General features: G+C 48.9%; 1 protein-coding gene across 4 annotated transcripts in view; it reads left to right on the top strand.

Annotated features, from left to right (window-relative positions):
* Positions 1–51: 51 nt before the first annotated feature.
* LOC142188312 (arf-GAP with GTPase, ANK repeat and PH domain-containing protein 3-like) overlaps positions 52–22,946 on the top strand; it is a 94,285-nt gene continuing 71,390 nt past the window's right edge. For 3 of the 4 annotated variants that reach the window (XM_075261811.1, XM_075261809.1, XM_075261810.1), the window contains exon 1: positions 21,391–22,266. In XM_075261811.1, coding sequence (XP_075117912.1) covers positions 21,474–22,266 — 793 coding nt within the window. In that variant the 5' untranslated portion in view covers positions 21,391–21,473. Of the gene's footprint in view, positions 420–21,390; positions 22,267–22,946 lie in introns of those variants that run through there. The other variant, XM_075261812.1, reaches the window with a different exon arrangement.

Genomic DNA, 22,946 nt, shown 5'->3' with positions numbered 1-22,946 from the left:
GACCCCGGCCCCGGCACTGCCGACGACCTGCTGCTGCCGCCCCCCCCGCCCATTCATTCATTCAGCATTAACCCTTTGGTTTGCCCCGTTATTCGGGCTCGGTGGCCTCAGCATGAATTTCCCCCCTCCCGGCCTGTCCGGTAGCCCCCAGTCTTCCCTCACCTCTCAGGTGTCTGTCTCCGGGGCCCCCGGCTCCTCACAGTTTGGGACGGTCCCCCAGTTTGGCTCTGGGGCAGTGGCAGCCAATCCATCCGCGGGGTCACCCCAATATGTGCTGTCTAACTCTGTGGCTATTAGGGCCGAGATTCAGAGGTTCGAGTCGGTGCACCCCAATATTTACGCCATCTACGACCTGATCGAGAGGGTGGATGACTTGGCACTGCAGAACCAGATCCGGGAGCACGTCATCTCCATCGAAGGTGAGCGATCCGGGGGCTGGTGGGGGGCGGTGAGGGGGCGCAGGGTAAATACAGGCAGACATGTGCTCCTGTCTGGGGACGTAACGCCAAAATCACCAGCTTCATCCACTGCTAGAGGCCCCCATCAATGAGTCAGAGGATCCTAGACAGCTGAGAAGACCACTGACCTGAATGATAGACAGTCCGTGTCCTAGAAGAGAGATCGAGTCAGATGATAGACAGTCCGTGTCCTAGAAGAGAGATCGAGTCAGATGATAGACAGTCCGTGTCCTAGAAGAGAGATCGAGTCAGATGATAGACAGTCCGTGTCCTAGAAGAGAGATCTGGTCATCCAGGCAGATGATAGACAGTCCGTGTCCTAGAAGAGAGATCTGGTCATCCAGGCAGATGATAGACAGTCCGTGTCCTAGAAGAGAGATCGAGTCAGATGATAGACAGTCCGTGTCCTAGAAGAGAGATCTGGTCATCCAGGCAGATGATAGACAGCCATACACAAGACCAGGCCATTAAACTAGGTGGTAGACAGTCGCTACCGGTCAATGAACGAGACAGTCACTGCTTTATAGGAGAGAGGACCGGTCAATGAACGAGACAGTTGCTGCTCAGTAGGAGAGAGGACCGGTCAATGAACGAGACAGTCGCTGCTCTATAGGAGAGAGGACCGGTCAATGAACGAGACAGTCGCTGCTCTATAGGAGAGAGGACCGGTCCATGAACGAGACAGTCGCTGCTCTATAGGAGAGAGGACCGGTCAATGAACGAGACAGTCACAGTTTTGTAGAAGAGAGGACCGGTCAATGAACGAGACAGTCACTGCTCAGTAGGAGAGAGGACCGGTCAATGAACGAGACAGTCGCTGCTCTGTAGGAGAGAGGACCGGTTAATGAATGAGACAGTCATAGTTGTGTAGAAGAGACTGGTCAATGAACGAGACAGTCGCTGCTCTGTAGGAGAGAGGACTGGTCAATGAACGAGACAGTCACAGTTGTGCAGAAGAGAGGACCGGTCAATGAACGAGACAGTCGCTGCTCTATAGGAGAGAGGACCGGTCAATGAACGAGACAGTCGCTGCTCTGTAGGAGAGAGGACTGGTCAATGAACGAGACAGTCGCTGCTCTATAGGAGAGAGGACCGGTCAATGAACGAGACAGTCGTGCTCTGTAGGAGAGAGGACTGGTCAATGAACGAGACAGTCACTGCTCAGTAGGAGAGAGGTCCGGTCAATGAACGAGACAGTCACTGCTCAGTAGGAGAGAGGTCCGGTCAATGAACGAGACAGTCGCTGCTCAGTAGGAGAGAGGGCCAGTCACTGACCTAGATGATAGACCGTAATCATGTCATGGTAGAGAGTAGAGATGAGCGAACACTGTTGGGATCAGCCGTTCCGGACAGCACGCTCCTATAGAAATGAATGGAAGCACCTGGCACATACACTTTGCCGGCGGCCGGTCGCCGTGCCAGGTGCTTCCATTCATTTCTATGGGAGCGTGCTGTTCGGAGCGGCTGATCCCAACAGTGTTCGCTCATCTCTAGTAGAGAGTACAGGGAAAATTCCTTCCCAATGCCGATCTTACCTCCAGCAGCCAGTACACAGAACATTGTGTTTTCAGCAATAGATTCATGTCCTTGTCTTTAGCTATGAGGTAAAGCCTTATGGATACAGGCCACCAGTACAGTGTGTGTGTGTGTGGGGGGAGTCTCATATTTGGGGTTCAGTACGGGGGGGGGGGGGGGTTGGGTCCCTTACAGTGAGGGGGGGTCTCATACTCAGAGGTCACTAGAGAGGGGGGTCTCTTATACTCGGGGGTCTTTCTTATTCAGGGGGCCCCAGCTGATTTGGGTCTCGGGTCTCCACGCCTTAGTGCTCGTGTGTGAGGGGGGTTGCTGCAGTGACGCAGCCGGTGTGTCCACTCTAAAGCCTTATGGGTGTGAGTTTGTGATGTGTATGTGGACAACAAACTGATAGGGTCACCTGTCTTACAGGCCACTTCTTCGCCTGTCCAGTGGGTGTCTTGGCCCCTCCTTCACTTGTCCATTGGCTAATTTGTATTATGCTTAACCTTTGCTTGGCTTGGCTTGGTTGTTGGAAGAAAGCGGCCATGTTCTTCTACTCTTTCGTTAGGTGGACACACACATAGTATCTAAAGGTGTATCTGCTGTAAAGCCTCCAGTAGGACCTGACTTAGTCAGTGTGAAGGATCCAATAGGTCATGTGATTGGAGACCAAGACCCCCCCTGGCCTGTGAAGCAATGCTGCCTCTTTGTTCAGCTAATCTGCGGTTACGATAGGTTGTCATAGTTTAGTTTTAGGCCCTGGCCTTGGTCACAAGCAGCAGCCACTCCGAGACTTCCCTGGATCAGCCATTATAAGATTGTTCATACCTAAATCTTCCTTCCGCGGACATTATCTGGTGGGGGAGTTTAAAGATCTCCACATTCAAAAAATTGCTGTCTTCCCCACCAAAAAACATTTATTTGAGGGCGATGACCTGGGGTCACTATCAGACTGTATGTGTCGGTATGTATTTACACTTCTACTGCACACTGTACTGAAGAATTTCACAGCAATCTATTGGTTGCATGTAGATAAAGATTTTATTGAAGACGACTCCATCATCCAGGCAGTGTATATATAGAGGTGACTTTCAGTAGAGTCCCAGAACGTGATCTTTAGGTGACATTCAGTAGAGTCCCCAGGCATGATCTTTTTTTTTTTTTTTTTTTTTATGTAGATTGTGAGCCCCACATAGAGCTCACAATGTACATTTATCCCTATCATTATGTCTTTGGAATATGGGATGGAAATCCATGCAAACACGGGGAGAACATACAAACTCCTTGCAGATGGTTTTATGCCCTTGGCGGGATTTGAACACCAGGACTCCAGCGCTGCAAGGCTGCAGTGCTAACCACTGAGCCACCGTGTGGCCCCCTCCCGGGCATGATCTTTAGGTGAAGTTCAGAAGAGTCCTAGGACGTGATCTTTAGGTGACATTCAGTAGAGTCCCCAGACTTGATCATTAAGTGACGTTCAGTAGAGTCCCTAGGCTGCGATCTTTAGGTGACGTTCAGTCGAGTCCCAGAACGCAATCTTTAGATGACGATCAGTAGAGTCCCATGACGTGATCTTTAGGTGACGATCAGTAGAGTCCCTAGGCTGTGATCTTTAGGTGAGGTTCAGTAGAGTCCTAGGACGTGATCTTTAGGTGACGTTCAGTAGAGTCCTAGGACGTGATCTTTAGGTGATGTTCAGTAGAGTCCTAGGACGTGATCTTTAGGTGACGTTCAGTAGAGTCCTAGGACGTGATCTTTAGGTGACGATCAGTAGAGTCCCTAGGCTGTGATCTTTAGGTGACGTTCAGTAGAGTCCTAGGACGTGATCTTTAGGTGACGATCAGTAGAGTCCCTAGGCTGTGATCTTTAGGTGACGTTCAGTAGAGTCCCAGAACGCAATCTTTAGGTGACGATCAGTAGAGTCCCTAGGCTGTGATCTTTAGGTGATGTTCAGTAGAGTCCTAGGACGTGATCTTTAGGTGACGATCAGTAGAGTCCCTAGGCTGTGATCTTTAGGTGACGTTCAGTAGAGTCCTAGGACGTGATCTTTAGGTGACGATCAGTAGAGTCCCTAGGCTGTGATCTTTAGGTGACGTTCAGTAGAGTCCTAGGACGTGATCTTTAGGTGACGATCAGTAGAGTCCCTAGGCTGTGATCTTTAGGTGACGTTCAGTAGAGTCCCATGACGTGATCTTTAGATGACGATCAGTAGAGTCCCTAGGCTGTGAACTTTAGGTGACGTTCAGTAGAGTCCCATGACGTGATCTTTAGATGACGATCAGTAGAGTCCCTAGGCTGTGAACTTTAGATAACATTCAGTAGAGTCCCAGAACGTGATCTTTAGGTGACGTTCAGTAGAGTCTCAGGACGTGATCTTTAGGTGACGTTCAGTAGAGTCCTAGGACGTGATCTTTAGGTGAGGTTCAGTAGAGTCCTAGGACGTGATCTTTAGGTGACGATCAGTAGAGTCCCTAGGCTGTGATCTTTAGGTGACGTTCAGTAGAGTCCCTAGGCTGTGATCTTTAGGTGACGTTCAGTAGAGTCCCATGACGTGATCTTTAGATGACGATCAGTAGAGTCCCTAGGCTGTGAACTTTAGATAACATTCAGTAGAGTCCCAGAACGTGATCTTTAGGTGACGTTCAGTAGAGTCTCAGGACGTGATCTTTAGGTGACGTTCAGTAGAGTCCTAGGACGTGATCTTTAGATGACGATCAGTAGAGTCCTAGGACGTGATCTTTAGATGACGATCAGTAGAGTCCCAGAACGTGATCTTTAGGTGACGTTCAGTAGAGTCTCAGGACGTGATCTTTAGATGACGATCAGTAGAGTCTCAGGACGTGATCTTTAGGTGACGTTCAGTAGAGTCCTAGGACGTGATCTTTAGGTGACGTTCAGTAGAGTCCTAGGACGTGATCTTTAGGTGAGGTTCAGTAGAGTCCCAGGACGTGATCTTTAGGTGACGTTCAGTAGAGTCCTAGGACGTGATCTTTAGGTGATGTTCAGTAGAGTCCTAGGACGTGATCTTTAGGTGACGTTCAGTAGAGTCCTAGGACGTGATCTTTAGGTGACGTTCAGTAGAGTCCCCAGCGTGATCTTTAGGTGACGTTCAGTAGAGTCCCCAGCGTGATCTTTAGGTGAGGTTCAGTAGAGTCCTAGGACGTGATCTTTAGGTGACGTTCAGTAGAGTCCTAGGACGTGATCTTTAGGTGACGTTCAGTAGAGTCCTAGGACGTGATCTTTAGGTGACGTTCAGTAGAGTCCTAGGACTTGATCTTTAGGTGACGTTCAGTAGAGTCCCCAGCGTGATCTTTAGGTGATGTTCAGTAGAGTCCTAGGACGTGATCTTTAGGTGATGTTCAGTAGAGTCCTAGGACGTGATCTTTAGGTGATGTTCAGTAGAGTCCTAGGACGTGATCTTTAGGTGATGTTCAGTAGAGTCCTAGGACGTGATCTTTAGGTGACGTTCAGTAGAGTCCTAGGACGTGATCTTTAGGTGATGTTCAGTAGAGTCCTAGGACGTGATCTTTAGGTGACGTTCAGTAGAGTCCCCAGCGTGATCTTTAGGTGACGTTCAGTAGAGTCCTAGGACGTGATCTTTAGGTGATGTTCAGTAGAGTCCTAGGACGTGATCTTTAGGTGATGTTCAGTAGAGTCCTAGGACGTGATCTTTAGGTGATGTTCAGTAGAGTCCTAGGACGTGATCTTTAGGTGACGTTCAGTAGAGTCCTAGGACGTGATCTTTAGGTGATGTTCAGTAGAGTCCTAGGACGTGATCTTTAGGTGACGTTCAGTAGAGTCCTAGGACGTGATCTTTAGGTGATGTTCAGTAGAGTCCTAGGACGTGATCTTTAGGTGATGTTCAGTAGAGTCCTAGGACGTGATCTTTAGGTGACGTTCAGTAGAGTCCTAGGACGTGATCTTTAGGTGATGTTCAGTAGAGTCCTAGGACGTGATCTTTAGGTGATGTTCAGTAGAGTCCTAGGACGTGATCTTTAGGTGATGTTCAGTAGAGTCCTAGGACGTGATCTTTAGGTGACGTTCAGTAGAGTCCTAGGACGTGATCTTTAGGTGACGTTCAGTAGAGTCCTAGGACGTGATCTTTAGGTGATGTTCAGTAGAGTCCTAGGACGTGATCTTTAGGTGATGTTCAGTAGAGTCCTAGGACGTGATCTTTAGGTGAGGTTCAGTAGAGTCCCCAGCGTGATCTTTAGGTGAGGTTCAGTAGAGTCCTAGAACGTGATCTTTAGGTAACGTTCAGTAGAGTCCTAGGACGTGATCTTTAGGTGATGTTCAGTAGAGTCCTAGGACGTGATCTTTAGGTGACGTTCAGTAGAGTCCCCAGCGTGATCTTTAGGTGACGTTCAGTAGAGTCCTAGGACGTGATCTTTAGGTGATGTTCAGTAGAGTCCTAGGACGTGATCTTTAGGTGATGTTCAGTAGAGTCCTAGGACGTGATCTTTAGGTGATGTTCAGTAGAGTCCCCAGCGTGATCTTTAGGTGACGTTCAGTAGAGTCCTAGGACGTGATCTTTAGGTGATGTTCAGTAGAGTCCTAGGACGTGATCTTTAGGTGATGTTCAGTAGAGTCCTAGGACGTGATCTTTAGGTGATGTTCAGTAGAGTCCTAGGACGTGATCTTTAGGTGACGTTCAGTAGAGTCCTAGGACGTGATCTTTAGGTGATGTTCAGTAGAGTCCTAGGACGTGATCTTTAGGTGACGTTCAGTAGAGTCCTAGGACGTGATCTTTAGGTGATGTTCAGTAGAGTCCTAGGACGTGATCTTTAGGTGATGTTCAGTAGAGTCCTAGGACGTGATCTTTAGGTGACGTTCAGTAGAGTCCTAGGACGTGATCTTTAGGTGATGTTCAGTAGAGTCCTAGGACGTGATCTTTAGGTGATGTTCAGTAGAGTCCTAGGACGTGATCTTTAGGTGATGTTCAGTAGAGTCCTAGGACGTGATCTTTAGGTGACGTTCAGTAGAGTCCTAGGACGTGATCTTTAGGTGACGTTCAGTAGAGTCCTAGGACGTGATCTTTAGGTGATGTTCAGTAGAGTCCTAGGACGTGATCTTTAGGTGATGTTCAGTAGAGTCCTAGGACGTGATCTTTAGGTGACGTTCAGTAGAGTCCTAGGACGTGATCTTTAGGTGACGTTCAGTAGAGTCCTAGGACGTGATCTTTAGGTGATGTTCAGTAGAGTCCTAGGACGTGATCTTTAGGTGATGTTCAGTAGAGTCCTAGGACGTGATCTTTAGGTGACGATCAGTAGAGTCCTAGGACGTGATCTTTAGGTGATGTTCAGTAGAGTCCTAGGACGTGATCTTTAGGTGACGTTCAGTAGAGTCCCCAGTCATAGTGATCGCTGTTTTTTCATTCTTTGTTTTTTACTCCGTCCCCTGATTGGTTGATGTGGGACACATTTGTGTTCCCCTTGAGGTCTCGCCCATGAGGATTGTATATGTGCTGACTTTAGCTCTGATATGGTGGGATTTGACAACAGTCCATGCTGGTCAGTAGGGCTTGTGACCGTCTCTGCTGCCGGTGCTTTGCCGAGGCGCCCTGGGCTGTTGGTTTTCGGGTTTTCACTTTATGACTTTCCTTTGGCTGTGTCATGCGCCTGTATTTTATCTTCGCAGTGATGGAGAGGTTGGTACTTGAATATACATCCTCTATATGATTGTTGTGTTGCAGATGCCTCTTCTAGCTCCGCCCTGATGTCTGTTACCTCTGCTTAGGGATGTTTTTCCTTCTGTCACTTCCTTTACATGAAACTCTGTCAGTAACTGTTGGTGTAAAGTGCAGCCGAGTAACAGATATTTCTCCCGACTCCTCGCACATGTGCACACTCAGCTTGCTTCAGCATACGTGTGTTTTTCATTGAGATTAGTTGCATGAGCTACTGCCAGAATTTTTAGTTCTAGTCATGTACGGAGGCTTTAAGTTCTGTTCACACTGAGCAGTTATTTTTATGTGGTACAAAGGCATTTCACCGTTTCTGGCCTACTGACAGTGGTTCAGGTGTCCTGGATGGTGCACGTTCACCTTGCTTCCAGAGCATCTATCACCATGGCACAAACTGCCCTTCACCATGAGGGCTAGTTCACACGGAGATTTTTGCAGGCCTGCAACTTTTTTTTCCCCGCATGTCCTCTCTTACCACAGATTCCTCGACTGAGACAGCCGCGATGTCCTCGGCGCGAGACTCGTTTCCGATTAGGCCCATTCGTTCGGGAGTGGGATGTCGAGGCACTGCATCCTGTTGCGGCTAGCCGCGCGGAGAGTTCACATGGTGGAAAAGGTTCCCGCTGTGTGAACATACCCTCACTGACTGGATCCTTTCTGCCCACCATCTCCCTGGTCTTCATCTTTCCTCTGCGTCACCGTCTCTTCATGTGGAGGGATTGCAAGTCCCTTGAGTCCTGCGTCTACAGGTAACAAGACTGGATCCCTGCAGCATTGAAGTGTTCCTCTTAATTAGTCAGCTCATTAAATTTTCTAAGATCAGTGCGGGCGGCCCGGGGACAGGATGGCGGCGAGAGGAATCTAGGACACTGCCTACAACTCTCTATAGCTTTTGTTTCAGTGAACCTAAAGTTTTATTTTTGTGAGAAGTTTACAAAACCTTCACATGGGCCCTGTGATTGTGATATCAGTACAAGAAGTACAAGACTCTTGCAACTGAATCCTGCAACTCCAGAGTGGCTGATAAGAGAATTTAGCTTGTACTAGGGTGTATTGCAATCATTAAAGGAAATCTACATCTGGACTTATTTATTCCCAATCTGATCTCTATTCTCCATCTGGACTCCTCTGTGCTACATCTGGACTCCTCTGTGCTACATCTGGACTCCTCTGTGCTACATCTGGACTCCTCTGTGCTACATCTGGACTCCTCTGTGCTACATCTGGACTCCTCTGTGCTACATCTGGACTCCTCTGTGCTACATCTGGACTCCTCTGTGCTACATCTGGACTCCTCTGTGCTACATCTGGACTCCTCTGTGCTACATCTGGACTCCTCTGTGCTACATCTGGGCTCCTCTGTGCTACATCTGGGCTCCTCTGTGCTACATCTGGGCTCCTCTGTGCTACATCTGGGCTCCTCTGTGCTACATCTGGGCTCCTCTGTGCTACATCTGGGCTCCTCTGTGCTACATCTGGGCTCCTCTGTGCTACATCTGGGCTCCTCTGTGCTACATCTGGGCTCCTCTGTGCTACATCTGGGCTCCTCTGTGCTACATCTGGGCTCCTCTGTGCTACATCTGGGCTCCTCTGTGCTACATCTGGGCTCCTCTGTGCTACATCTGGGCTCCTCTGTGCTACATCTGGGCTCCTCTGTGCTACATCTGGGCTCCTCTGTGCTACATCTGGGCTCCTCTGTGCTACATCTGGGCTCCTCTGTGCTACATCTGGGCTCCTCTGTGCTACATCTGGGCTCCTCTGTGCTACATCTGGGCTCCTCTGTGCTACATCTGGGCTCCTCTGTGCTACATCTGGGCTCCTCTGTGCTACATCTGGGCTCCTCTGTGCTACATCTGGGCTCCTCTGTGCTACATCTGGGCTCCTCTGTGCTACATCTGGGCTCCTCTGTGCTACATCTGGGCTCCTCTGTGCTACATCTGGGCTCCTCTGTGCTACATCTGGGCTCCTCTGTGCTACATCTGGGCTCCTCTGTGCTACATCTGGGCTCCTCTGTGCTACATCTGGGCTCCTCTGTGCTACATCTGGGCTCCTCTGTGCTACATCTGGGCTCCTCTGTGCTACATCTGGGCTCCTCTGTGCTACATCTGGGCTCCTCTGTGCTACATCTGGGCTCCTCTGTGCTACATCTGGGCTCCTCTGTGCTACATCTGGGCTCCTCTGTGCTACATCTGGGCTCCTCTGTGCTACATCTGGGCTCCTCTGTGCTACATCTGGGCTCCTCTGTGCTACATCTGGGCTCCTCTGTGCTACATCTGGGCTCCTCTGTGCTACATCTGGGCTCCTCTGTGCTACATCTGGGCTCCTCTGTGCTACATCTGGGCTCCTCTGTGCTACATCTGGGCTCCTCTGTGCTACATCTGGGCTCCTCTGTGCTACATCTGGGCTCCTCTGTGCTACATCTGGGCTCCTCTGTGCTACATCTGGGCTCCTCCTGTGCTACATCTGGGCTCCTCCTGTGCTACATCTGGGCTCCTCCTGTGCTACATCTGGGCTCCTCCTGTGCTACATCTGGGCTCCTCCTGTGCTACATCTGGGCTCCTCCTGTGCTACATCTGGGCTCCTCCTGTGCTACATCTGGGCTCCTCCTGTGCTACATCTGGGCTCCTCCTGTGCTACATCTGGGCTCCTCCTGTGCTACATCTGGGCTCCTCCTGTGCTACATCTGGGCTCCTCCTGTGCTACATCTGGGCTCCTCCTGTGCTACATCTGGGCTCCTCCTGTGCTACATCTGGGCTCCTCCTGTGCTACATCTGGGCTCCTCCTGTGCTACATCTGGGCTCCTCCTGTGCTACATCTGGGCTCCTCCTGTGCTACATCTGGGCTCCTCCTGTGCTACATCTGGGCTCCTCCTGTGCTACATCTGGGCTCCTCCTGTGCTACATCTGGGCTCCTCCTGTGCTACATCTGGGCTCCTCCTGTGCTACATCTGGGCTCCTCCTGTGCTACATCTGGGCTCCTCCTGTGCTACATCTGGGCTCCTCCTGTGCTACATCTGGGCTCCTCCTGTGCTACATCTGGGCTCCTCCTGTGCTACATCTGGGCTCCTCCTGTGCTACATCTGGGCTCCTCCTGTGCTACATCTGGGCTCCTCCTGTGCTACATCTGGGCTCCTCCTGTGCTACATCTGGGCTCCTCCTGTGCTACATCTGGGCTCCTCCTGTGCTACATCTGGGCTCCTCTGATCTCCTCTATTGCTCATTTGGCCTCCTCTATTCCACATCTGGACTTGGATCATGGACTAAGAAAGCTCCTTATGGAGACTTAAAAGCCATTTTTGCTTCACTGGGGGATTCTAGGAATATGCAAATCTGTTTTCCAGGATGTGATTAGGAATACAATACCTCTGCTCGCTGCCTCTAGGGCAGCCCCCTTAAACACCAGGTATGACTTTTCAGGTAGCCTAATACCATGATGTGGGATTATTGCCAAACTAGTACATCTATTCCAAAAGGAATCTGTTCCCCATCTGGACTCTTCGGTTCCCCATCCGGACTCCTCTATACTACATATGATCTTCTCTATACGTCTGGACTCTTCGGTTCCCCATCCGGACTCCTCTATACTACATCTGGGCTCCTCTGTGCTACATCTGGACTCTTCGGTTCCCCATCTGGACTCTTCGGTTCCCCATCTGGACTCTTCGGTTCCCCATCTGGACTCTTCGGTTCCCCATCTGGACTCTTCGGTTCCCCATCTGGACTCTTCGGTTCCCCATCTGGACTCTTCGGTTCCCCATCTGGACTCTTCGGTTCCCCATCTGGACTCTTCGGTTCCCCATCTGGACTCTTCGGTTCCCCATCTGGACTCTTCGGTTCCCCATCTGGACTCTTCGGTTCCCCATCTGGACTCTTCGGTTCCCCATCTGGACTCTTCGGTTCCCCATCTGGACTCTTCGGTTCCCCATCTGGACTCTTCGGTTCCCCATCTGGACTCTTCGGTTCCCCATCTGGACTCTTCGGTTCCCCATCTGGACTCTTCGGTTCCCCATCTGGACTCTTCGGTTCCCCATCTGGACTCTTCGGTTCCCCATCTGCACTCTTCGGTTCCCCATCTGCACTCTTCGGTTCCCCATCTGCACTCTTCGGTTCCCCATCTGGACTCTTCGGTTCCCCATCTGGACTCTTCGGTTCCCCATCTGGACTCTTCGGTTCCCCATCTGGACTCTTCGGTTCCCCATCTGGACTCTTCGGTTCCCCATCTGGACTCTTCGGTTCCCCATCTGGACTCTTCGGTTCCCCATCTGGACTCTTCGGTTCCCCATCTGGACTCTTCGGTTCCCCATCTGGACTCTTCGGTTCCCCATCTGGACTCTTCGGTTCCCCATCTGGACTCTTCGGTTCCCCATCTGGACTCTTCGGTTCCCCATCTGGACTCTTCGGTTCCCCATCTGGACTCTTCGGTTCCCCATCTGGACTCTTCGGTTCCCCATCTGGACTCTTCGGTTCCCCATCTGGACTCTTCGGTTCCCCATCTGGACTCCTCTGTACTACATCTGATATTCTCTATATGTCTGGACTCTTCGGTTCCCCATCTGGACTTCTCTATACTACATCTGATCTTTTCTATATGTCTGGACTCTTCGGTTCCCCATCTGGACTCTTCGGTTCCCCATCTGGACTCTTCGGTTCCCCATCTGGACTCTTCGGTTCCCCATCTGGACTCTTCGGTTCCCCATCTGGACTCCTCTATACTACATCTGATCTTCTCTATATGTCTGGACTCTTCGGTTCCCCATCTGGACTCTTCGGTTCCCCATCTGGACTCCTCTGTACTACATCTGATCTTTTCTATATGTCTGGACTCTTCGGTTCCCCTCCTCTATACTACATCTGATCTTCTCTATACGTCTGGACTCTTTGGTTCCCCATCTGGACTCCTTTGTACTACATCTGATCCTCTCTATACGTTTGGGCTCGTCTGTTCCACGTCTGGACTCCTCTGTACTACATCTGATATTCTCTATATGTCTGCACTCTTCGGTTCCCCATCTGGACTCCTTTGTACTACATCTGATCTTCTCTATACGTCTGGACTCTTTGGTTCCCCATCTGGACTCCTTTGTACTACATCTGATCTTCTCTATACGTCTGGACTCTTTGGTTCCCCATCTGGACTCCTTTGTACTACATCTGATCTTCTCTATACGTCTGGACTCTTTGGTTCCCCATCTGGACTCCTTTGTACTACATCTGATCTTCTCTATACGTCTGGACTCTTTGGTTCCCCATCTGGACTCCTTTGTACTACATCTGATCTTCTCTATACGTCTGGACTCTTTGGTTCCCCATCTGGACTCCTTTGTACTACATCTGATCTTCTCTATACGTCTGGACTCTTTGGTTCCCCATCTGGACTCCTTTGTACTACATCTGATCTCTATACGTCTGGACTCTTTGGTTCCCCATCTGGACTCCTTTGTACTACATCTGATCTTCTCTATACGTCTGGACTCTTTGGTTCCCCATCTGGACTCCTTTGTACTACATCTGATCTTCTCTATACGTCTGGACTCTTTGGTTCCCCATCTGGACTCCTTTGTACTACATCTGATCTTCTCTATACGTCTGGACTCTTTGGTTCCCCTTCTGGACTCCTTTGTACTACATCTGATCTTCTCTATACGTCTGGACTCTTTGGTTCCCCATCTGGACTCCTTTGTACTACATCTGATCTCTATACGTCTGGACTCTTTGGTTCCCCATCTGGACTCCTTTGTACTACATCTGATCTTCTCTATACGTCTGGACTCTTTGGTTCCCCATCTGGACTCCTTTGTACTACATCTGATCTCTATACGTCTGGACTCTTTGGTTCCCCATCTGGACTCCTTTGTACTACATCTGATGATCTCTATACGTCTGGACTCTTTGGTTCCCCATCTGGACTCCTTTGTACTACATCTGATCTTCTCTATACGTCTGGACTCTTTGGTTCCCCATCTGGACTCCTTTGTACTACATCTGATCTTCTCTATACGTCTGGACTCTTTGGTTCCCCTTCTGGACTCCTTTGTACTACATCTGATCTTCTCTATACGTCTGGACTCTTTGGTTCCCCATCTGGACTCCTTTGTACTACATCTGATCTTCTCTATACGTCTGGGCTCGTCTGTTCCACGTCTGGACTCCTTTGTACTACATCTGATCTTCTCTGTACGTCTGGACTCTTCGGTTCCCCATCTGGACTCCTTTGTACTACATCTGATCTTCTCTATACGTCTGGGCTCGTCTGTTCCACGTCTGGACTCCTTTGTACTACATCTGATCTTCTCTACGTCTGGACTCTTTGGTTCCCCGTCTGGACTCCTTTGTACTACATCTGATCTTCTCTATACGTCTGGACTCTTTGGTTCCCCATCTGGACTCCTTTGTACTACATCTGATCTTCTCTATACGTCTGGACTCTTTGGTTCCCCATCTGGACTCCTTTGTACTACATCTGATCTTCTCTATACGTCTGGACTCTTTGGTTCCCCATCTGGACTCCTTTGTACTACATCTGATCTTCTCTATACGTCTGGACTCTTTGGTTCCCCTTCTGGACTCCTTTGTACTACATCTGATCTTCTCTATACGTCTGGACTCTTTGGTTCCCCTTCTGGACTCCTTTGTACTACATCTGATCTTCTCTATACGTCTGGGCTCGTCTGTTCCACGTCTGGACTCCTTTGTACTACATCTGATCTTCTCTACGTCTGGACTCTTTGGTTCCCCGTCTGGACTCCTTTGTACTACATCTGATCTTCTCTATACGTCTGGGCTCGTCTGTTCCACGTCTGGACTCCTTTGTACTACATCTGATCTTCTCTGTACGTCTGGACTCTTTGGTTCCCCATCTGGACTCCTTTGTACTACATCTGATCTTCTCTATACGTCTGGGCTCGTCTGTTCCACGTCTGGACTTTTCTGTCCTCTGTGTCATACTTCTCCTGATCCCGCTGTTTCTTGGTCGTGCACTGTGGATTCCCACATGACAGGAGTTTGTGTTGTCACCTTATTGTGACTGAAGATTTGCCATTGCTCACTTTGTAAGACTTCTAGAACCTGGAGGCCATTACTCAAGGTGCCGGCTGCTTTTAGTCTCTTTGTTACTGGTTTGTTAGATTTCCAGTATGGTCTAGAAGATTCCAAGAAGTAAAGTCTCCAGAACGTCTCGGTGTGTTATAGTAAATGTTCCATCGTTGCATTCAGCTACTTCTTATGATTGGTGACATGGACTTCATGTACAGTCAGGTCTGCGGCACGTGTGTGTCTACAACAGGTGACAGTCCGTCACACTGTTCTCAGCCTCTTGCTATGGTAATGTCTTGGCCTGTCACATTGTGACATACACTGTGGTGGCAGACATAGACCCTGTGATCAGTAAACCATTCTGTCGCTTCTTAAGAGAAGAAGCAAAAACAGGGTCCAGCAATCGAAGAGGAATCCAACCTTGATTAAAACTTAAAGGGGTTGTCCCATCTCAAGGATCCTATCTATACTGGTAGTTATTAGAGATGAGCGAGTAGTATTTGATCGAATACCTCACTCCCATAGGAATGTGTGTAAGTGGCCGGACAGCAAGGGGTTAAACGCAGTGAATATTCGATGCGCTTAACCCCTTGGTGTTCGGCCGCTAACACGCATTCCTATGGGAGCGGGTTGTTCGATCGAATACTACTCAACACGTAAATTGAAGCCTTTTCCTAAATATATTACTTTACAAATGCTGCTTTGTTTGCCTGCTTTGTGACCTTATTCCCCCCATTGTTTACACTGTGTTGCTGTAACCACGGACCTACAGGACAAGTGACGTCACTCATTGCTCTTGCCGGCAGGACAATCCTTTACAAAATGCAGTTATCTCATAAATCCGAGTCTGTTATCTCTGTATGTAAACACACAGATAACACTGAGTCTGTTCTGTACAAGAATGTGCAGATTACCTTACCTGCAGAAGTATTCTGTGTCCTGTTCAGCAGGAGGGAGAGAGATACAGGAAGTGAGAAGAAGACACTTCAGGCAACCTGAAAACCCCTTTAACTTTTAAAGGGATTCTATCATTGGGAAAACTCATAGCCTGTAGAAAGACTATTCCACAGAGCAGGGAGGCTGCTGTGCTGACTCCTCTTCCTGCGCTCACACACACAGCATACACTGCTCGCTGAGACTTCCGGTGCTCATTGCTGGCTAATTAGCATGTGAATAAAAGCCGGATCATACAAAAACTACTGAGGAGATTAACATACAAAAGGTAGGTGTGGAACAGTCTGTCTAAAGCCTGTGTAAGGATGTGCTTATCTAACAATGACTCTTCCTAATGACAGCGCCCCTTTAATAGAAGCAGAAACCAGAGAATGTTATGTAGGTGCAACCCCTCGCTCATCTATATCTCACATTAGCACAGTCTCTGCACATTGCACAGGCCCAGCCCGACATCTAGTCCATCTTGTGCTTTGTAGGCTAACGGAGTAGGATTAACCATGGCATCAGTTACAAGGCATGGGATGTGTGATCATGTGACTGGTGTCCTAGATGGTTCCCCTGACATGGTCTCCAGCTACGGCTGTCCATCAATGGGATATTCCTACATCATGTTGGCCCTTATATGTGAAGAAATCCTCATGTGTTATCTGAGGAGTGTGCCTCAAAGCTTGGTTATAAATCTTCAAACTGGCTGCCTTCTGGCTAGCTTGGTTATTAATCCTCAGAGTGGCCGCCTTCTGGCTAGCTTGGTTATTAATCCTCAAACTGGCCACCTTCTGGCTAGCTTGGTTATTAGTCCTCAGAGTGGCCGACTTCTGGCTAGCTTGGTTATAAATCCTCAAACTGGCCACCTTCTGGCTAGCTTGGTTATTAATCCTCAGAGTGGCCGCCTTCTGGCTAGCTTGGTTATTAGTCCTCAGAGTGGCCGTCTTCTGACTAGCTTGGTTATTAGTCCTCAGAGTGACCGCCTTCTGGCTAGCTTGGTTATAAATCCTCAAACTGGCCACCTTCTGGCTAGCTTGGTTATTAGTCCTCAGAGTGGCCGACTTCTGGCTAGCTTGGTTATAAATCCTCAAACTGGCCACCTTCTGGCTAGCTTGGTTATTAATCCTCAGAGTGGCCGCCTTCTGGCTAGCTTGGTTATTAGTCCTCAGAGTGGCCGCCTTCTGACTAGCTTGGTTATTAATCCTCAGAATGACCGCCTTCTGGCTAGCTTGGTTATAAATCCTCAAACTGGCCACCTTCTGGCTAGCTTGGTTATTAATCCTCAGAGTGACCGCCTTCTGGCTAGCTTGGTTATAGATCCTCAGAGTAGCCGCCTTCTGGCTAGCTTGGTTATAAATCCTCAAAGTGGCCACCTTCTGGCTAGCTTGGTTATTAGTCCTCAGACTGGCCGCCTTCTGGCTAGCTTGGTTATTAGTCCTCAGACTGGCCGCCTTCTGGCTAGCTTGGTTATTAGTCCTCAGACTGGCCGCCTTCTGACTAGCTTGGTTATTAATCCTCAGAGTAGCCGCCTTCTGGCTAGCTTGGTTATAAATCCTCAAAGTGGCCACCTTCTGGCTAGCTTGGTTATTAGTCCTCAGACTGGCCGCCTTCTGGCTAGCTTGGTTATTAGTCCTCAGACTGGCCGCCTTCTGACTAGCTTGGTTATAGATCCTCAGAGTGGCCGCCTTCTGACTAGCTTGGTTATTAATCCTCAGAGTGGCCTCCTTCTGACTAGCTTGGTTATTAAGCCTCAGAGTGGCCTCCTTCTGACTAGCTTGGTTATTAATCCTCAGAGTGGCCTCCTTCTGACTAGCTTGGTTATTAATCCTCAGAGTGGCCGCCTTCTGACTAGCTTGGTTATTAATCCTCAGAGTGGCCGCCTTCTGACTAGCTTGGTTATAGATCCTCAGAGTGACCGCCTTCTGGCTAGCTTGGTTATTAATCCTCAGAGTGGCCGCCTTCTGACTAGCTTGGTTATTAATCCTCAGAGTGGCCGCCTTCTGACTAGCTTGGTTATTAATCCTCAGAGTGGCCGCCTTCTGACTAGCTTGGTTATTAATCCTCAGAGGGGCCGCCTTCTGGCTAGCTTGGTTATTAGTCCTCAGAGTGACCGCCTTCTGACTAGCTTGGTTATTAATCCTCAGAGTGGCCGCCTTCTGACTAGCTTGGTTATTAATCCTCAGAGTGGCCGCCTTCTGACTAGCTTGGTTATAGATCCTCAGAGTGGCCGCCTTCTGACTAGCTTGGTTATTAATCCTCAGAGTGGCCGCCTTCTGGCTAGCTTGGTTATAGATCCTCAGAGTGGCCGCCTTCTGACTAGCTTGGTTATTAATCCTCAGAGTGGCCGCCTTCTGACTAGCTTGGTTATTAATCCTCAGAGTGGCCGCCTTCTGACTAGCTTGGTTATTAATCCTCAGAGTGGCCGCCTTCTGACTAGCTTGGTTATTAATCCTCAGAGGGGCCGCCTTCTGGCTAGCTTGGTTATTGGTCCTCAGAGTGGCCGTCTTATGGACAAGGCTCGCACTTACTGAGCGTGTGGCCACTGCCTTGGAAGGACTGTGCTCGCCTATAGCGCTTCAGGTATCCGGCTACCACCAGGACAGTCATTGGGCCAAATTATAGAACAGCCGGATTCACACTGGCAGATACTGGGAAATGGGAATTCACTGACTTATGACTGGAATCGAAACAGGAAAGGACAGAACTTGGAACAAGTGGATGGTGAACAGGTGATGTCACCGTCGGCAGCCCCGTATTCCTGGTGACATCCCTAGTCTGCCTGTAACGGGAGAGGACAAAGACTTGGAGATGAGAAGAGTCAAAGTACACAAGTCTGACAACTGTCCCGGGAGCCAGAATCTACAGACTTCTAGAGAGTGAGCCAGACTGGAGACCTACGGAGGAGCTCAGGATACATGTGATAGGACCCCCTGCTGTTACATACATGTTATAGCGCCTCCTGCTGTTACATACATGTTATGGCGCCTCCTGCTGTTACATACATGTTATAGCGCCTCCTGCTGTTACATACATGTTATAGCGCCTCCTGCTGTTACATACATGTGATAGGACCCCCTGCTGTTACATACATGTTATAGCGCCTCCTGCTCTTACATACATGTTATAGCGCCTCCTGCTCTTACATATATCTTATGGTGCCTCCTGCTGTTACATACATGTTATAGCGCCTCCTGCTGTTACATACATGTTATAGCGCCTCCTGCTCTTACATATATCTTATGGTGCCTCCTGCTGTTACATACATGTTATAGCGCCTCCTGCTCTTACATACATGTTATAGCGCCTCCTGCTCTTACATATATCTTATGGTGCCTCCTGCTGTTACATACATGTTATAGCGCCTCCTGCTGCTACATACATGTTATGGCGCCTCCTGCTGCTACATACATGTTATAGCGCCTCCTGCTGTTACATACATGTTATGGCGCCTCCTGCTGTTACATACATGTTATAGCGCCTCCTGCGGTTACATACATGTTATGGCGCCTCCTGCTGTTAAATACATGTTATGGCGCCTCCTGCTGTTACATACATGTTATAGCGCCTCCTGCTGTTACATACATGTTATAGCGCCTCCTGCTGTTACATACATGTTATGGCGCCTCCTGCTGTTACATACATGGTATAGCGCCTCCTGCTGCTATATACATGTTATGGCGCCTCCTGCTGTTACATACATGTTATAGCGCCTCCTGCTGTTACATACATGTTATGGCGCCTCCTGCTGTTACATACATGTTATAGCGCCTCCTGCTGTTACATACATGTTATAGCGCCTCCTGCTGTTACATACATGTTATAGCGCCTCCTGCTGTTACATACATGTTATGGCGCCTCCTGCTGTTACATACATGTTATAGCGCCTCCTGCTGTTACATACATGTTATAGCGCCTCCTGCTGTTACATACATGTTATAGCGCCTCCTGCTGTTACATACATGTTATAGCGCCTCCTGCTGTTACATACATGGTATAGCGCCTCCTGCGGTTACATACATGTTATGGCGCCTCCTGCGGTTACATACATGTTATGGCGCCTCCTGCTGTTACATACATGTTATGGCGCCTCCTGCGGTTACATACATGTTATAGCGCCTCCTGCTGCTACATACATGTTATAGCGCCTCCTGCTGTTACATACATGTTATAGCGCCTCCTGCTGTTACATACATGTTATAGCGCCTTCTGCGGTTACATACATGTTATAGCGCCTCCTGCGGTTACATACATGTTATGGCTCCTCTTGCTGCTACACATCTTATGGCGCCTCCTGCTGTTACATACATGTTATGGCGCCTCCTGCTGTTACATACATGTTATGGCGCCTCCTGCGGTTACATACATGTTATAGCGCCTCCTGCTGCTACATACATGTTATAGCGCCTCCTGCTGTTACATACATGTTATAGCGCCTCCTGCTGTTACATACATGTTATAGCGCCTCCTGCTGTTACATACATGTTATAGCGCCTTCTGCGGTTACATACATGTTATAGCGCCTCCTGCGGTTACATACATGTTATGGCTCCTCTTGCTGCTACACATCTTATGGTGCCTCCTGCTGTTACATACATGTTATAGCGCCTCCTGCTGCTACATACATGTTATAGCGCCTCCTGCTGTTACATACATGTTATAGCGCCTTCTGCGGTTACATACATGTTATGTCGCCTCCTGCGGTTACATACATGTTATAGCGCCTCCTGCTGCTACATACATGTTATGGCGCCTCCTGCTGTTACATACATGTTATAGCGCCTCCTGCTGTTACATACATGTTATGGCTCCTCCTGCTGTTACATACATGTTATAGCGCCTCCTGCTGTTACATACATGTTATAGCGCCTCCTGCTGTTACATACATGTTATAGCGCCTCCTGCTGTTACATACATGTTATAGCGCCTCCTGCTGTTACATACATGTTATAGCGCCTCCTGCTGTTACATACATGTTATAGCGCCTCCTGCTGTTACATACATGTTATAGCGCCTCCTGCTGTTACATACATGTTATAGCGCCTCCTGCTGTTACATACATGGTATAGCGCCTCCTGCTGTTACATACATGTTATAGCGCCTCCTGCTGTTACATACATGTTATAGTGCCTCCTGCTGTTACATACATGTTATAGCGCCTCCTGCTGTTACACATGTTATGGCTCCTCCTGCTGCTACACATCTTATGGTGCCTCCTGCTGTTACATACATGTTATGGCGCCTCCTGCTGTTACATACATGTTACGGCGCCTCCTGCTGTTACACATGTTATGGCTCCTCCTGCTGCTACACATCTTATGGTGCCTCCTGCTGCTACATACATGTTATAGCGCCTCCTGCTGTTACACATCTTATGGTGCCTCTTGCTGTTACATACATGTTATGACGCCTCCTGCTGTTACATACATGATGATATTATGCATAATCTTGTTGTTCCTCCTGATGTAACGTAGATATGTGAGATTTCCTTGTCAGACATGAGAAGGTCGACGTGTTTGTGGAGGGGACAGCTGATTTGTCCGTGTCCTAGTGCACGGGCCTGAACATGGTGCTGTGTGCGGTGGGTACGATGGTTTCAGGGTGCGCGTCTCTCCGGCCTCTCCCTGCACAACCAGTTATTGTGGCACATGTCCTAACACGCTGGGAGTAGCAGGACAGCGAGCAGAAGAGACTGCGAATCCTCCAGAGGTGTGTCTGCGCTCACAGCTCCGCTCCCAATTTTATGGGATTCTTCTCTGTATTCAGCAGTCTCTCCTCTTCCGCATCTTAGACATGACCTTGGGATGTTGGTGGTGTATTCTGGTCTTGTGCTAGTAGGTTTACGGCACCATGAGAACCTATAGGAGCGTGGAGCTGGAAAGTATGGAGCCCTCTACTCACCATGTAAAGACTGTGGCAGATCCTTCCTCCAGCCGAGCCGTACAAGCTGCGATTCATGCCGCCAAGCAACAGAACCGAAGGCCCAAAAGTCTCTGCTCAGTGGGCAATGGAGTCACAAGCTCTAAAAGAGAAACCAGTTCAAGCCCTCTCGGAGGGTTACTGGACCTCCTGAAGCAAAAGTCTGGAAGGAAGTGTGAGCCCACGGCCGCTACACAAGACCGCAAACCAAATAATACTGCAAATACCTCCCGACCTCTGAGCTTGAGTGTCCTGGATATAAACCGGCTTAGTGGAGCCCAGAGCTCGGCATCCTGCAGGAAAGAGTTCAGCCAAAGCTCGGGGTTTCTGCGTGGAGCATCCATGTTTAGCAGCCAGAGGTGGAATGTGTTTGGGAACAAAACTCCGGAGATGCAGGCCAAGAAGAATCTCTCATCTCTGCGCAAGAGCTTCAGCTTCCGACTGCGCCGGGGAGCAGAGGTAAGAAAGGACAGTGATTATTGGGACAACCGCTTGAGGAGTCGCAGTGAGGCCGACAGCTGCTCCCTGCAAACTGCTGCATCCCGGAAGGATCTCCTCATCACCGAGGTCCCATTAGTGGAAAGCAAAGAAAACCGATCCAGCCTATGGAGGATAATCACTGGTCCTTTCCGAAAAAAGGACTTTAGCACTGGACATGGTTGGGCTAGTGGTGACTGCTTACCAACGTCTGAGCCAGTTCTGGTGGGGATATCCTGCAGTGTGGGTAAGTTCATGGGGCATTTAGTCTTGGTTTACTTGGCTTTGTTATACTAGGAGATCACCTGAATGAGTGTCGTCACTTCAAGACAGTAGACTAATAGGGTCTTATATCTTGTTCTGTGAAGTCTTCCAGAAAGGTCATAGAGTCAATATATATATATATATATATATATATATATATATATATATATATATACACAAATATATGTAAATCTCTATAATGCCTATTATGTATCAGAGAGTGTGCAGTGCTGAGGTGTCATCTTCTGGGTCTAGGGTCATCCCAGGCCTCTGTACGGTGCTATATATCTGAGACTATAGGCTGTGATGAATACCGGCTCCTCTTCCTGGAAACACCCAGAAAGTCTAATGTTAGCAACCAACGTCTCTTATTAGGGTCCTCCTAAGCTCCAGCCCTAGAGTGGATCATGTGAGTGTAATATCTAGGCTAGAAAAGGAAGGATGGGAGGTTCATATGAGATGATGAGACTGGAGGTCATAGAGCCATGTATGGAGGAAAGAGAGAGAAGATCCAGACAGGAAAAAGAAGGATGGAAGGTCTGTATTCAATAGGGAGACTGGGGGTAATGGAGCAATCTAGAACATTAGGCAAGAGAAAGACTGGTGGATGACCCAAGAAGAAAAATAGAGAGAGTCCATGAAGAGAAAGAGAGATAGAAGATT

The sequence above is a fragment of the Leptodactylus fuscus genome, unplaced genomic scaffold (genome assembly GCF_031893055.1).
Source record: "Leptodactylus fuscus isolate aLepFus1 unplaced genomic scaffold, aLepFus1.hap2 HAP2_SCAFFOLD_414, whole genome shotgun sequence".
NCBI lineage: Eukaryota > Metazoa > Chordata > Amphibia > Anura > Leptodactylidae > Leptodactylus > Leptodactylus fuscus.
Note: the sequence above shows the minus strand (reverse complement) of the source record. Positions and strands in the feature narration are given on the sequence as shown.